At 53.3% G+C, this 12,933-nt stretch overlaps 1 protein-coding gene across 1 annotated transcript; it reads left to right on the top strand.

The window, feature by feature from the left end:
* The first annotated feature begins 335 nt into the window (after positions 1-335).
* PCK1 (phosphoenolpyruvate carboxykinase 1) lies at positions 336-5,633 on the top strand. Its single transcript, XM_025853314.2, has 10 exons — positions 336-491; positions 655-919; positions 1,423-1,604; positions 1,987-2,190; positions 2,320-2,507; positions 2,862-3,024; positions 3,473-3,697; positions 3,790-3,921; positions 4,296-4,391; positions 4,577-5,633. Exons 2-10 carry the CDS (start codon positions 696-698, stop codon positions 5,029-5,031), a joined length of 1,869 nt encoding a protein of 622 aa, XP_025709099.1. The 5' UTR covers positions 336-491; positions 655-695; the 3' UTR covers positions 5,032-5,633.
* The last annotated feature ends 7,300 nt before the right edge of the window (positions 5,634-12,933 follow it).

Below are 12,933 nucleotides of genomic sequence, written 5' to 3'. Positions count from 1 at the left end.
CAGCAGGACACAAAATGTGCTGCCAACAACCTTTGCTGTCCAGGAGGTGCCCCCACCAGCCTTGCGGGGGTCCCACCTGCCTGTGGGTGGGAGGGCAGAGTGTTTGACATCAGCAGTGAACTGGGTCAAAGTTTAGTCAATCACAAGTTGTGTAAGAACTTGCTGTGGCTGGTCTGGGGACAAAGGCCTCCCAGCACTCATTAACAACTATCTGTTCAATGATTATCTCCCTGGGGCTTATTGTGGTGAGCCAGTCCAGAAGCATGACGGACAGTGGCTCTGATCCAAAGTCCTGCCCCTGACATCAGAGACGAGCCTCCCTGGGGGTAGCCGAGGGGTGGGGCCTTTGTCCTCCATGGGATTTAAGGCCAGGAGCTTCTGCCACCAAACAGCAAACGCGGACTTCCCACTGGGAACGCACGTCCACCAGCAGGAAGAACCTCGAAAGAAACCCTTGGATCTCTCATCGAGATCATCCAAAAAGAAGAAAGGTAGGTAGAGATTTCTAACTGACATTTCTAGAGACAACACAAACTCGTTTCCTTTTCTCCTTAAGAGCCCTGACTGTCTTGTGAGGTGCCGCCCAACCAAGTATGTTAAGTTTCTTTGAGGGCGTCGGTTACTTTGTTCAAGAAGCTGTGTTTTCTCTTTCAGGGAATTTTGGCATCCGTGGTCCTTAGCACGACCCTGCAGAGATGCCTCCTCAGCTCCAAAACGGCCTCAACTTCTCAGCCAAAGTCATCCAGGGCACCCTAGACAGCCTGCCCCAGGCGGTAAGAGCATTCGTGGAGAGCAACGTCAGGCTGTGCCAGCCTGAGCATATCCACATCTGTGATGGCTCCGAGCGGGAGAACCAGCAGCTGCTGGACCAAATGGAAGGAGAGGGCATGATCAAGAGGCTGCAGAAGCTCAACAACTGGTAAGCAGGCCCCCAGCCTCTGCCTTCACACCCTCCCTTCTGCCACCGCGGGGCTGCTCCTGCAAGAGGTGGACGAACACCGGGTGGGGGGTGGGGTGGGTTGTCGACTCTTGAAAAACTTAATGAAATGGTGGAACCATACAGACTTCAGTGTAATGACATTCATCGAGTGGCTCAAGTCTGCAATGAGATGGTACATACAAACACTTTTTGCAAACTAAATCCCTGATAGAAATGACAGTCAGACCTGCTCTCTCCTAAAAGACAAGCTCGTAGTCTAGCAAATGTCTCCTTGAAGACGCCCCAGCTGGTGTGGTTGTCCACAATTATGGAACATCGCCAGTGTGCCCGGCCTCTGCTAGGTGTGGGAAGAGCACAGTAATGAATGGGACTGGCCCATTCCGACAGGACGCTTGGCTGAAGGGAATCCGGGGCAGAGATGCAAGGCGAGATGGCAGCACTTCCCTCTCCATTCCTAACCTGTCTGTTTTTCATGTTTGCAGCTGGTTGGCTCTCACTGACCCCAGGGATGTGGCCAGAATTGAAAGCAAGACAGTCATCATTACCCAAGAGCAAAGAGATACCATGCCCATCCCCAAAACTGGCCTCAGCCAACTAGGTCGCTGGATGTCAGAGGAGGACTTTGAGAAAGCGTTCAAAGCCCGATTTCCAGGGTGCATGAAAGGTGAGTGAGATGTTTGTTTGACTGGAAAAAATCAAATAAAGCAAAGGCAAACATTATCATGTCGTCCTAAGGGTAATTACGACAGCCATGAACACTCCTGTGACCTCAGATAGCTTTAAATTCATGTATGAAACTGGCAGTGTATTGAAAATGTCTGGCTCACTACTGGGATTTAGGATAGCTTGGCAGAAACCCGTTGCATGTTTATGAAAACTTTCATTTTGGCATTCCTTTCAGTTTCCAGGGGAGTCTTCAAAATCGGGTGGGGGGGGTGCTGGTAGCAAGGGTGTGATGCTGTTAGTGGGGACCATGAGACTAGGCTAACCTGCCTCTGTGGTTGTGGGGTCATTTCTCATCAGTTCCCATCGACTGGCCCCCACAGGTCGCACCATGTACGTGATCCCATTCAGCATGGGGCCCCTGGGCTCACCGCTGTCGAAGATCGGCATCGAGCTGACGGATTCACCCTACGTGGTGACCAGCATGCGCATCATGACGCGGATGGGCACAGCTGTCCTGGAAGCGCTGGAGGATGGGGAATTCGTCAAGTGCCTCCATTCTGTGGGATGCCCTTTACCTTTAAAAAGTAAGCGTATTATTTCAGAATTGGAAGCTCAAGCAACAAATGAGCTTAGCCTTAAACCCCGGGCCGTTGCTCTGGGGATCCCCAGGTGGGGATGTGGCATGCTCACACGCGATGTGTCCTCCTGTGCAGAGCCTTTGGTGAACAACTGGCCGTGTAACCCAGAGCTGACACTCATTGCGCACCTGCCCGACCGCAGGGAAATCATCTCCTTTGGGAGTGGGTACGGCGGGAACTCGCTCCTTGGGAAGAAGTGCTTTGCCCTCAGGATGGCCAGCCGGCTGGCTAAGGAAGAGGGTTGGCTGGCAGAACACATGCTGGTAAGATGTGGGAAGTTCTGCAGGCACAAGGTGTGGACTCGGAGGTGCGGGCATGGAGGTCTGAGTGTGTACGGAAGTGCATCTCCCATTTGGCAAGACCTGACCCACCCCGAGGAGGACAGATTTAGACATCCCACCAATGATTATTAATGCTTCTTTTGAAGCACTTCAAATGCAATGGGACCAATGGAGCGCCTTTAGACTTGATTATTTGAAGAGTTCATTTTGATACCTGAAGACATAGCTCTCGGGAACCTCTTTTTGGGGGGCTTCTGGGCAGTCTCCCAGACTGAGCCACTGACCACCAGGAGGGATAGGAAGGAAGAGATTAAGGAGGAATCTTGTCCCCAACAGATCCTGGGCATAACCAACCCCAAGGGCCAGAAGAAGTACTTCGCAGCAGCCTTTCCCAGTGCCTGTGGCAAGACCAACCTGGCCATGATGAACCCCAGCCTCCCTGGGTGGAAAATAGAGTGTGTGGGTGATGACATCGCCTGGATGAAGTTTGACCAACAAGGTGACTCTTTTAGGCCCAACTGTTGACAATAATAATTGGACCTAAGCAAACTTTTGGCTTTTAAGGCATGCCAAATCCTGCCAAATCCAATGTTTGGATTTTTAAGTTCGTTATTTCACATCTTGCAAAGCCTTAGGAATATGTATTCTGTAAGCATTCTTTAATTTAATATAGACTCTGGATTGAAATCGAGCCGTATGTTGCTACTTGTTGACACAATCAATTTGTTAAAATAGTACTGGTAGAAATGGGACGAGGAAGAAAGGGTTGTAAAAGTGTCAAAGTAGAAAATAATGCTCGGATGAGAAAAGAGAAATCTCGTCTGGGGAGGAGGGGGAGAAAAAAAGACTTGAGAATTTCTCACAAAAATTAGCCTGGCCGGAGCTGAGAATATATGTTGGGCTTTGTTTGGCATTGACTTCTACTTCTTTGGTTTAAAACTTTGCAGGTAACTTAAGGGCTATCAACCCAGAAAATGGCTTTTTTGGTGTGGCTCCCGGAACCTCTGTGAAGACCAACCCCAACGCCATCAAGACCATCCAGAAGAATACCATCTTCACCAATGTGGCCGAGACCAGTGATGGGGGCATTTACTGGGAAGGTATCGACCAGGCGCTAGCCCCGGGCATCAGGATCACTTCGTGGAAGAATAAGGAGTGGACCCCCCGGGATGGTGAGCCCCTTCTGGAGGCCCTGGGGCTTAGCCTACAAGCACTACTTGTCTGGACAAGACCCTAAGGGGCCTCTCCTCTCTTGCTGTTATAGGGGAACCTTGTGCCCATCCCAACTCACGCTTCTGCACGCCTGCCAGCCAGTGCCCCATCATCGACCCCGCCTGGGAGTCTCCGGAAGGGGTGCCCATTGAGGGCATCATCTTTGGGGGCCGCCGACCTGCTGGTGAGGCTCTCCTTCGTTCAGCCTGGGAATGTGGGTGTGTTCGCTTCCAGGGGACATCCATGGAATCTCTCCTTCCTCATGACCTTGGCAGAGGGTGCCAAAGATCTCCAGCCTCCAAAAAGCCAGGATAATTGGCAAGGCACTGATAGCCTTTCTGGATCCTTGACCTAATGGAGCTCTATCCAGTTTAACTTTCTGTTGCGCAGCCTCGGTGGTGTATTTGCGCACTTTCGCTTTGGTGGGGGACAGAATTAGCTCAGTTAGAAAGATACCGTTCGGCCGTATCTTTCCTGTGAGATGTCTGTGAGATGTCATCGCCAGCCAAAGGGTCTGTGTCAAAGCCTTTAAAGGACAATCCTTTTCTCCCGCTACAGGTGTTCCCCTGGTCTATGAAGCTCTCAGTTGGCAACACGGAGTTTTTGTGGGGGCGGCCATGCGATCAGAGGCCACAGCGGCTGCAGAACACCAAGGTAAATTAAAGGGAAAAATCTACGACCACAGAGAGTGACTGGCCTGCTCTCTGTCTGTCTGTCTCTGCTAGTCCGTACGTGTAGTGCGGGAGAGACAAAGCCAAGCATGCCTATGTCAACAATAAATGGTACCGATATTGCCCTATGAGAGCATTTACCAGCACCACCCCCCTCTCTGTTAATAGGCAAGGTCATCATGCACGACCCCTTTGCCATGCGGCCCTTCTTTGGCTACAACTTTGGCAAATACCTGGCCCACTGGCTCAGCATGGCCCAGCGCCCAGCAGCCAAGCTGCCCAAGATCTTCCATGTCAACTGGTTCCGGAAAGACAAGGAAGGCAAATTCCTCTGGCCAGGCTTTGGTGAGAACTCCAGGGTGCTAGAGTGGATGTTCAACCGCATCAGTGGGGAAGCCAGTGCCAAGCTCACGCCCATCGGCTACGTCCCCGAGGAAGGGGCCCTGAACCTGACAGGCCTGGGGGACATCAACACGAAGGAGCTCTTCCACCTCTCCAAGGAGTTCTGGGAGAAGGAGGTGGAAGACATCCAGAAGTACCTAGAGGAGCAGGTTAACACCGATCTCCCCTGTGAAATCGAGAGAGAGGTCCTTGCCCTGAAGCAAAGGATCAGCCAGATGTAATCAGACCCAAGGGCTTCACCTGTGAAATCACCCCCTCTCCAGTCCATGAGAGGTGCCGGGAGCAAGAGCGGGTGGGACGTCCTGAACCAACACCACCCATCCTACCGCAATGACCACACTGATGAGCAGATTCAGGTTTCAGATAAGACCACAGAGTACAGGCTAGTAACTGTGAGATCAGGGAGGGAAATCTTAGCATGTCTCCAAAAATCACTCTCCAGTGCACATTTGTTCAACCCCGAGGACACTGTGCATTAGGCTTTCCTGTTTTTTGTATTTTGTTTTTTGTTTTTTTGTTTTTATCACTGTAGCTCTATCAGTTAGCTGGAATGCACCGATAAAATACTTGAGCTGTGTAGATGGGTACGTGAGTGTGCACGCGCGTGTGTGTCTGTATTTCTTGTCTAAGATGTATATAATACCTTTGGAAAAATCTTGGGCAAGATTCTCTACTAGTTGTTGCTAGAAAGAAATGTTGCTTTATTATTAATATGTGTGTTTAAATTATTTTTATACACCCTTGTTACTTACCTTGACGTAATTCCAATTTTTTTCCCTAACTCTTCTTGGAAAAATTACAAAATAAACTTTTGTAGAAAAGATGGATTCGTTTGCTTGGTTTTTCTTATCTGGGCCACCAAGAAGCGAGGAACTCTCTGATGAAACATCATGTGGTCAGAACCCCCTCCAAAGGAGCTGGGGGCATCAGGATCATCCGTAAGGAGGGAGTGAGCTGGGGGTGGGGGGCCGGTGGAGGAACAGAAAGGAGCCAGATGGGAAGTGGGAGCAGAGAGAATGTCACCCCAGGGTACCGTGGCACCACAGTTTGGATTTTCTGAATTAACCACCAGTTAGTGTCTAGAAGCCACTAGTTAGTGTCATTAAATGGTAGGTCTTGCATCACCAAGTGGGAGAATTTAAAATGTGCTTTTTGACAAAGTTTGGGTCTGGGGGCTCAGCCTCCCACATTGAGGAAATTGAGGCCAATTTCCCAGGCTTTTGTCAGTAAACTCTCTTTGACCAACGCTTTTCTCAACTGTCATCCACAAGGGAGGAGAGTAGAGAGAAAGCCAAATGAGTTCCATGGTGCGAGCATTCATGGTGCGCCTTCTGTATACGGAGCAGCGTGCCAACAGTGGGTGGCCCTGAGAAAAACAGGGGGTGTGGTTTGGCCTCAAGCCCTCACCTGGTCCCTGGGCTTACAGGTTTGTTGGGGGGTCAGGAAGAATGCAAATGACCCCGAAGCTGGGTTTGGCGCATGCATTTGGCAGATAAACATTGTGCCCTCGACCTGCTGTCTCCCTGTCCGGGCACAGGCGCTGAGAGCGGCTTGACCCCTCACCCTTCCAGCAAGCCGCGTGTTCTCAGATTAATCACCGCACCCCGGCATCTTGGCTTTCCTTGCTTCTGCCGCCTGCAAACTCGCTTGTTGCCCCAAACTCCTTGGTGCCTTGCTCCGCGTGGAAGGTGAAGCCGAGATCATCTCAATCTCATAGATGGGGAAACTGAGGCCAGGAGCATCCCTCGGAGCTGGGAAACGGCAACCAGAGCGTTCTTTTCTTTCAAAGAGCCGAGCGCTGACCCAGCTCTCCCGACAAAGTGTCATGTTCTAATGCCAGAACAGCTGATGGGGAAAAAAACCGTTTAGTGCAATTAAATGTTATCTGCTGTATTAATTTAAATCGGTGGCTTTCAAACCTCTTTTTCTTTTCGCGGCAGAACCCTTGCTTGGCATGTGCTCTGACTCAGAAACCGAACGTCTGAGGGAGACAAAACAGGGGAGCGTCCACCCCAGGGTACCGGGCTTCTCTTTCTCTGCCCACTGCTGGGCTCCGAGGGTTCCCCCACCCCCACCCCCCGCGAGGGGCTTCCAGGTAGAGTTTGGGGGCCATTGTTAGGATGCCCTGTTCTTGGCCTTCAGCAGGCTTCTGATCCTCGTGGCAAAGCTGACCATCTCGGAAGTTGTTACACCCCTGTGCGGCATCACCCACGTGCCCAGCGCACTGGCATGTGACCATGTTGCCACCAGGCCCTGGGAGTCCGGGGAGCAGCCCAGAGGAAGTGCCTTAAACAGAACAAAAGTGTTCAAGGAGCCGCAAGGACTCAACCCTTGCCTTTGGCCCTTGACTCACTTTCCCCAAATGGTGCCAACTGTGTTCCACCCACCTGCAGGACCTGGTCTCTGTGCTGGGACTTCTGACTGCAATAACGAAGGATGCGATGACCTGGTTCGCCCATGTTACTGCGTGATGCCCCAGGCCCTGCAAGGCAGAAAGACAGACAAAGCCCAGGTGGTTTGCAGGTGTGGATTCCTGGTCTGCCCCGCCCCAGCACACACGAGCCCAGACCCACTTGGGCTGATACCTTCCACTGGAATCCAGCGTGGGTGCTGCCCTCTGGCCCCCGTGGGTTCCCGGAGCTGTGCTGGAGACTGGGTTAAAGCCCGGAACACAGTAGGTACACAGCAGACATTGAAAAGGGACAACAGACCTGCCTTTAAGCTCGCTCGAGGCAGCCAGGGGCAGCGGGGCAGGTGGGCGGGGTGGGGCCTGCCAGGGGCACGTTTGGGGCTTACAAACGTTCGGCTCTTGCCCTCTCTCCTCAGGCGCATCCTCGCCCAGAGCCCCCAGGCTGCCCACTCGCCCCTCTGGGTGCCACACAGCATGCTCCTTCTAGAGCTTTAAGACCACCGGGCACGGGCCCTGGAGGCTCCCTTGACCTGCTCCGCTGCAGAGGGCACACGACCACGACCTTGGCCACCACGGTCAGCAATTGCAGTAAACAAGGCACCAGGTTCCATCATCTATGGGAAAGGGCCTGCATCCCCCCACCTGCCCCTGCCCTCCTGCTTTTCCCAGGGGGCAGTAAACACTGGCGACCTTGGACACATCCCAGTTCGACCTCTGGCCAGTGGTGTCACCCAAAGTGACATTTATCTGTGTCATAGGGCAGTAACACCCCTGCTGGGGTCTGACGAGGATAAAACAAAACAGCCCAGCTCAGCGTGGACTCCGGGGGCCGGAGGGTCCGGGTGTGAGTCACCAGCGTACTCTCCGGTGATTGCACAAAACTCCAAGCCTCATTTCCCCAACTGTAAAATGGGCACCATGACCGTACCTTCTCAGGGGGCTGGGGAGGTCAAGTGGGATGACGTGAGGAAGGGGCCTGACACTCAGCAGACACGTACTTGCTCTGCTCTAGGTCTTCACTGTGGACTGAGCTCACGCTACACCGGGGACGGGGTGCTCGCTGTCCCTCACGGCAGCTAGCCCAGGGCTGAGCAGCCCTGGGCTCCCGAGTGGCTCTGAGGGGCTGTCCCTGGGAAGGACACAGGGTCGCTGGGGGCAGGCTAGGGGGGCACACATGGACCCAAGCAGCTGCTACCTAGGCCAAGGTGGGAACAGGACCAGCCCTCTCCCCTCAGGGCTGAGATTCAAGATGGTCGCGCTGGAGGTGAGAAGCTGAACTCACCCCACTGGTTCCCTAACTGCCCCCCGCTCATGCATCCTGGGATGGTGGGACACCCAGACCTTCTCAGCCGAGGGGCTCCGAAGCCTGGGTCTGGATTATCCCTGGCAGTCCTTGTCGCCACCAGTGGCATCTGTCGTCCCCCAGTGCCGACCCCGTCATACTGCATGAGCCTCCACCCAGACCTTTGCAGCAGACCGGGGAGCTGGGCAGGGGGAGGACCCCCCCCCAAGCTGAGAAGACCCTGAGTCAGCTGACATCACCCCAATGAACTACGATGAAATTTCCTCCTTGGGGTGAAATGGGGGCTTGAGATGGAGAAAAGTCCAGAGGAAGTAAAATAAAGTGACTTTTTTCTGCTTTTCTGAAGGTTTGCCTTGGGGGGTTTTCCTGCCCCCGCTTGGGTAAGAAACTGAACGCAGCGGGGGCCCTTGGGAGAGGTTCCACACACAGGTTCTTGTCAGGACCACCTCCCGGGACCACTGCGTGATGGACGTGGCTCCGATTTTTACAGAGCTGTTCCACGCACGATGTTCTCTCTGCCATCTGCCCCCACCCGCCCCCCCAGCAGTGGGACAGAGCTCAGAGGTGTTCTCTGATGCCGCAGAGCCGGGATTTGGGGCTGCCGCAGAGAAACAATGGACGTCATCGGTCCACGGCAGTACCATGGCAGGGCCAGGAACACATTTGCTTTGCTGACACCTGTCACCGTTTCTGCACTGATGCTTGTTCCTGGGGGCTCGCTTGTCTGCCACCTGCTCGGCGCCGTGTGGCCCCCTGGTAATGGGCTATGTAAATGTGTGAATGTACGCCAGGCGCGCCAGCCCGCTCGGCAGAACCTTTCTCCAGGCGAAGCAATTTGTAGCAAAATATGCTGTAAATATTTGTTCAGCCCAGGAAAATGACTTTAATTGCATAATTAAACTCGTTGTAGATGCTGCTTCTGGACAAAACGACTGGAGAAAAGCTGAGACCACAGCTGTCCTTCTGAGTTTGTTGAATAGAGGGGACTGAGTATTTGTTTGCAAAGACTTTGCTCAGTGCACGCCCACCCCCCAAATTCCTTTGTGCAGGGGGGTTCTGAGAACCGTCAGGGAGGATGGAGGAAGCGGCTTGGTGGCTGTGGGAGAGGGGAGGGGGGAGGAAAAGTTCCCCAAATCAGAGAACCAACAGCAAAGGTACCCCCCAGGCCCTCGGACAGGATTTGCACTGTGTTTTCCCGAAAGTTCTAGGGAACAGCCCACCTCCCGTGGATAACTGGTATCTTGAGCAAATGATCAATTCCCTTAATTGGGAAAATCGAAAGAAGTTTGTTTTAGAAGAATACATTGCATCCTAGCCATTAATTAAAAAACAGGCATTCCTTGCTAGAGTGACCAGATCAACACGACACTAGGGGAAAGAAGCTAGCCCCAAAAGACATGTCCGTTGTGTAATTCCCCTCATAGTAAATGTCCAGAAAGGGCAAGTCCACAGGGACAGAAATTAGATTTGTGGTTGCCAGGGGTCAGGTTGGGAGAGTCACGAGGAGCAAGGAGTGATTGCTAACGGGGATGGGGTTTCTCTTCGGGGTGCTGAAAACGTTCTCAAATCAGACTGGGTCGTGAAGGTTGCACAATCCTGTGAATATGTTAAAAACCACTGAATGATGCATTTTAAGCTGATGAATTTTACGGAACATGAGTTATAGCTCATACCATGGTTTAAAAAGAGAATAAATTCAACAAAAACAAAAGTGTCTCTTAACTGGCATTCGAAACCTATAGTGTGTCAAAGGCTCTGAGTTGGAGGCCTGCGCTCATCTTGTCAGAAAGGTGACGCGAACGGAGAAGGAGGTGGTGGGGCAGGGGCAACCCACTGAAATTCACTCCCGGAGACAACCAGAAGGATTTGGAGAAAATGGAAAAAGGACAGATTTTCTTATTGTAGGGTTCAATGTCATCTAATGCCAGGCCCGTGAACCTCTCCCAGTTGTTATGAGCACCGTAAAAATCATCTCACCAACTTCTAGGAGAAACAGGGCCCCGGAGAGGACAGAAACCTGCAAAAGTCATGAATCCAGCAAGTGGCAGCCCTGGGACCACCAGGAGCCTCGGATTCCCGGCTGGCTTGCATGGGCGTTGAGTCCAGTGCTATAATCCCAACCTGGTCCCCAGCAGGGAGAACCCCAGAGTCAGGAGACCAGAGAGCATCCCAGCTCTGACAGCGGGTCAGGAAGCTCACACCAACTGGCTTGGCAATGGCAGGGAGGGTTCGGCTCATGTCACCACATAAGGGAGGGCCTAGACACAGGTGCTCTGAGCACCAAGGGTTCCAGCCATGCAAGAGGGTCTACTTTCCTTCCGCCTTCCCCTGTAGCAGAAGCCTGCGGAATGGGATCTGGGTTATGAAACTAGTATCCCCCGCAACCACTAGAATCCTGGCACGGTCTGGGGACAGGCTCTTCCTCAGAGAGGAGCTTCAGTTTCCCCAGCGGTGTCAGAGTGCCCCGCCTTCCCCCCCGACAGTCTTTCCACCTCCAACTGCCAGGATGTTGGAGCCACGTGGCCCTTCGGTGAGACCCTTAGAATTGGGGTTTAGTGAGCCCAGGTCCAGGTGCGGGGAGAAGGACAAGGTGGAGAAGGCCAGCTTCCTTCAGGGACGGGAAGAACATGTTCCACCTGCAAACAGCTCACCTGCGTCTCCTCAGCATGTCTGCAATCCTGCCCCAGGAACACCCCCACTCCCTGGTCGTCCCACTTGATGACACCATCTGCCCCTCGTATACCGCTCAATTCTGCCAACGCCATGTCCCAGGGAAGGGCGGTGTGGGACGGAACTCTCATACTCACCGGCACATCCCCAGCTCCCCTTGGCCCTCCATCTCGGCCCAAAGCCTGGCTCCCTGCAGGCCATGGAGGGGAGAGATAGACTCCCAACCTGCGGCTGGTTTGGTCTTCAAGGACACGGGCAAACTCAGGCAATGGGGTACTCAGCTGGCTTCGAGAGAAGCCCCCACATCTCCTGGGAAGATGAAAGGGACCTTCTCCAGGGCCCAGGGGCAGCCCGAGGCCCACAGCAGCCACAGGGAAGCCAGCATCCGAAGGCCTTGGCTGCCAGTCAAGCACTAGCCCCTGCAGGGTTCAAGGCTACTTTTCGGGTCTGGGTGAAGACCTGACGCCAGTGGAGGCCGCTGGCTCGCAGTGAAGTTCTCTGCCAGGGGCTGAGGCTCCCGGACCCGGGTGAAGGGGCACAAGCACCTTGGCCACCCAAGATGGCCCCAGGGGACAGACCGGTCTGACCCGGTTGGAGCCTCCCCTGGGGTTGGCCTGAACCTTCCACGCCACGGTCCCCTTGGTTGGCAGCACACCCTGCCCGCGGAGGTGAACTCCGGTCTGGCCTCAGTGGGCACAGAGGGCTTCATCACCATTAAGAGCAGGGACCAGGGAGCCAGAGGCCCCGGTGACTCATGAGGCAGCTGCTGCCGGGTTTGTAAAGCGGAGCTCAGAGCCATTAGCCGATAGGAGATGAAATTTACATTTTGAATTAACTTGGATCATCAGAATGCTTCCTCTCGACCCAGGGAAATTAAACATAAAGTCGGAGGGGCTGTGGGCTGGCGAGGTAGAGGCTCAGCCAAGCATGCCAGATTGGCTTTTTCTTTTTCTTTCTTTTTTTTTTTTTCAACAGGCTGCAGGCAAAAGGAGACGAGAGGACACTGCCACAAAGTCAGCCTCAGAGACGGAGGGAGATGGAAAGTTGAGATACTCTTTCTCTCTTTTTCCTTGGGCAGAAGCACAATAGATCTGCGTGGCAGAATTAAATTCTGATCTGTCTGATCTCCTCCATCTCTTCCTCCCCTAATAATGGTTATTTATCGAGCACTTATTATGTGCCTGGCACTTAGCTAAACACTTTAGAGATGAGGCAGAGTGAATTTGTCTTCCCCTGTGCACCACTTTCCTTATTTCCCCCACCCAAGTCCCTCGTGGGGAGGGAGTCTGAGGGAAGAAGTAAAGAGACAGTTTTATTAACAACACAAGGCTCCCCGAGTTACGTGAGGAAGTTTGTCTTTCAGACGGACACACTGCTCAGGAACGCGAGGCCTGAATCTGGCCACGAAGCCCGCCGAGGCCCGCTGCCTTCTCCCCTGGTCTATGCGAAGAGTGTGCCCTGGGGTGGTGCAGTGCCCCTTCTCTGTAACTGTCCAAGTTAGAACAGACCTCAGAGGCTGGGGTGAAAACTCAGCGGGCAAGCTGAAGATGTTTACACCTTCCTGTGGCCTCTGAGTGTGTCTGTGACCTAGCGGGATTTGTCCTTCCTGAACAGGGACGGTTTTCAGATGTCCCTCCAGCTCCATGATGGTCCTTAGATGCCCCCCCCCACCCCGCCCCCAGCTCCATGGGATAAGTTCTTTATCTATAGGGTCTTCCTGGATTCATGGGCAAGTCGACT

This window comes from Callorhinus ursinus, unplaced genomic scaffold (genome assembly GCF_003265705.2).
Source record: "Callorhinus ursinus isolate GAN/ISIS: 27379988/994484 unplaced genomic scaffold, GSC_fseal_2.0 scaffold53, whole genome shotgun sequence".
Classification (NCBI taxonomy): domain Eukaryota; kingdom Metazoa; phylum Chordata; class Mammalia; order Carnivora; family Otariidae; genus Callorhinus; species Callorhinus ursinus.
This window is presented reverse-complemented; position numbering and strand designations above follow the sequence as displayed.

Coding starts and splice junctions, on each gene's coding strand:
- PCK1 (XM_025853314.2), top strand. CDS start 696: ATGCCTCCTCAGCTCCAAAACGGCCTCAACTTCTCAGCCAAAGTCATC. Junction 1,605..1,986: donor ATTTCCAGGGTGCATGAAAG/GTGAGTGAGATG, acceptor TGGCCCCCACAG/GTCGCACCATGTACGTGATC. Junction 2,191..2,319: donor ATGCCCTTTACCTTTAAAAA/GTAAGCGTATTA, acceptor CCTCCTGTGCAG/AGCCTTTGGTGAACAACTGG.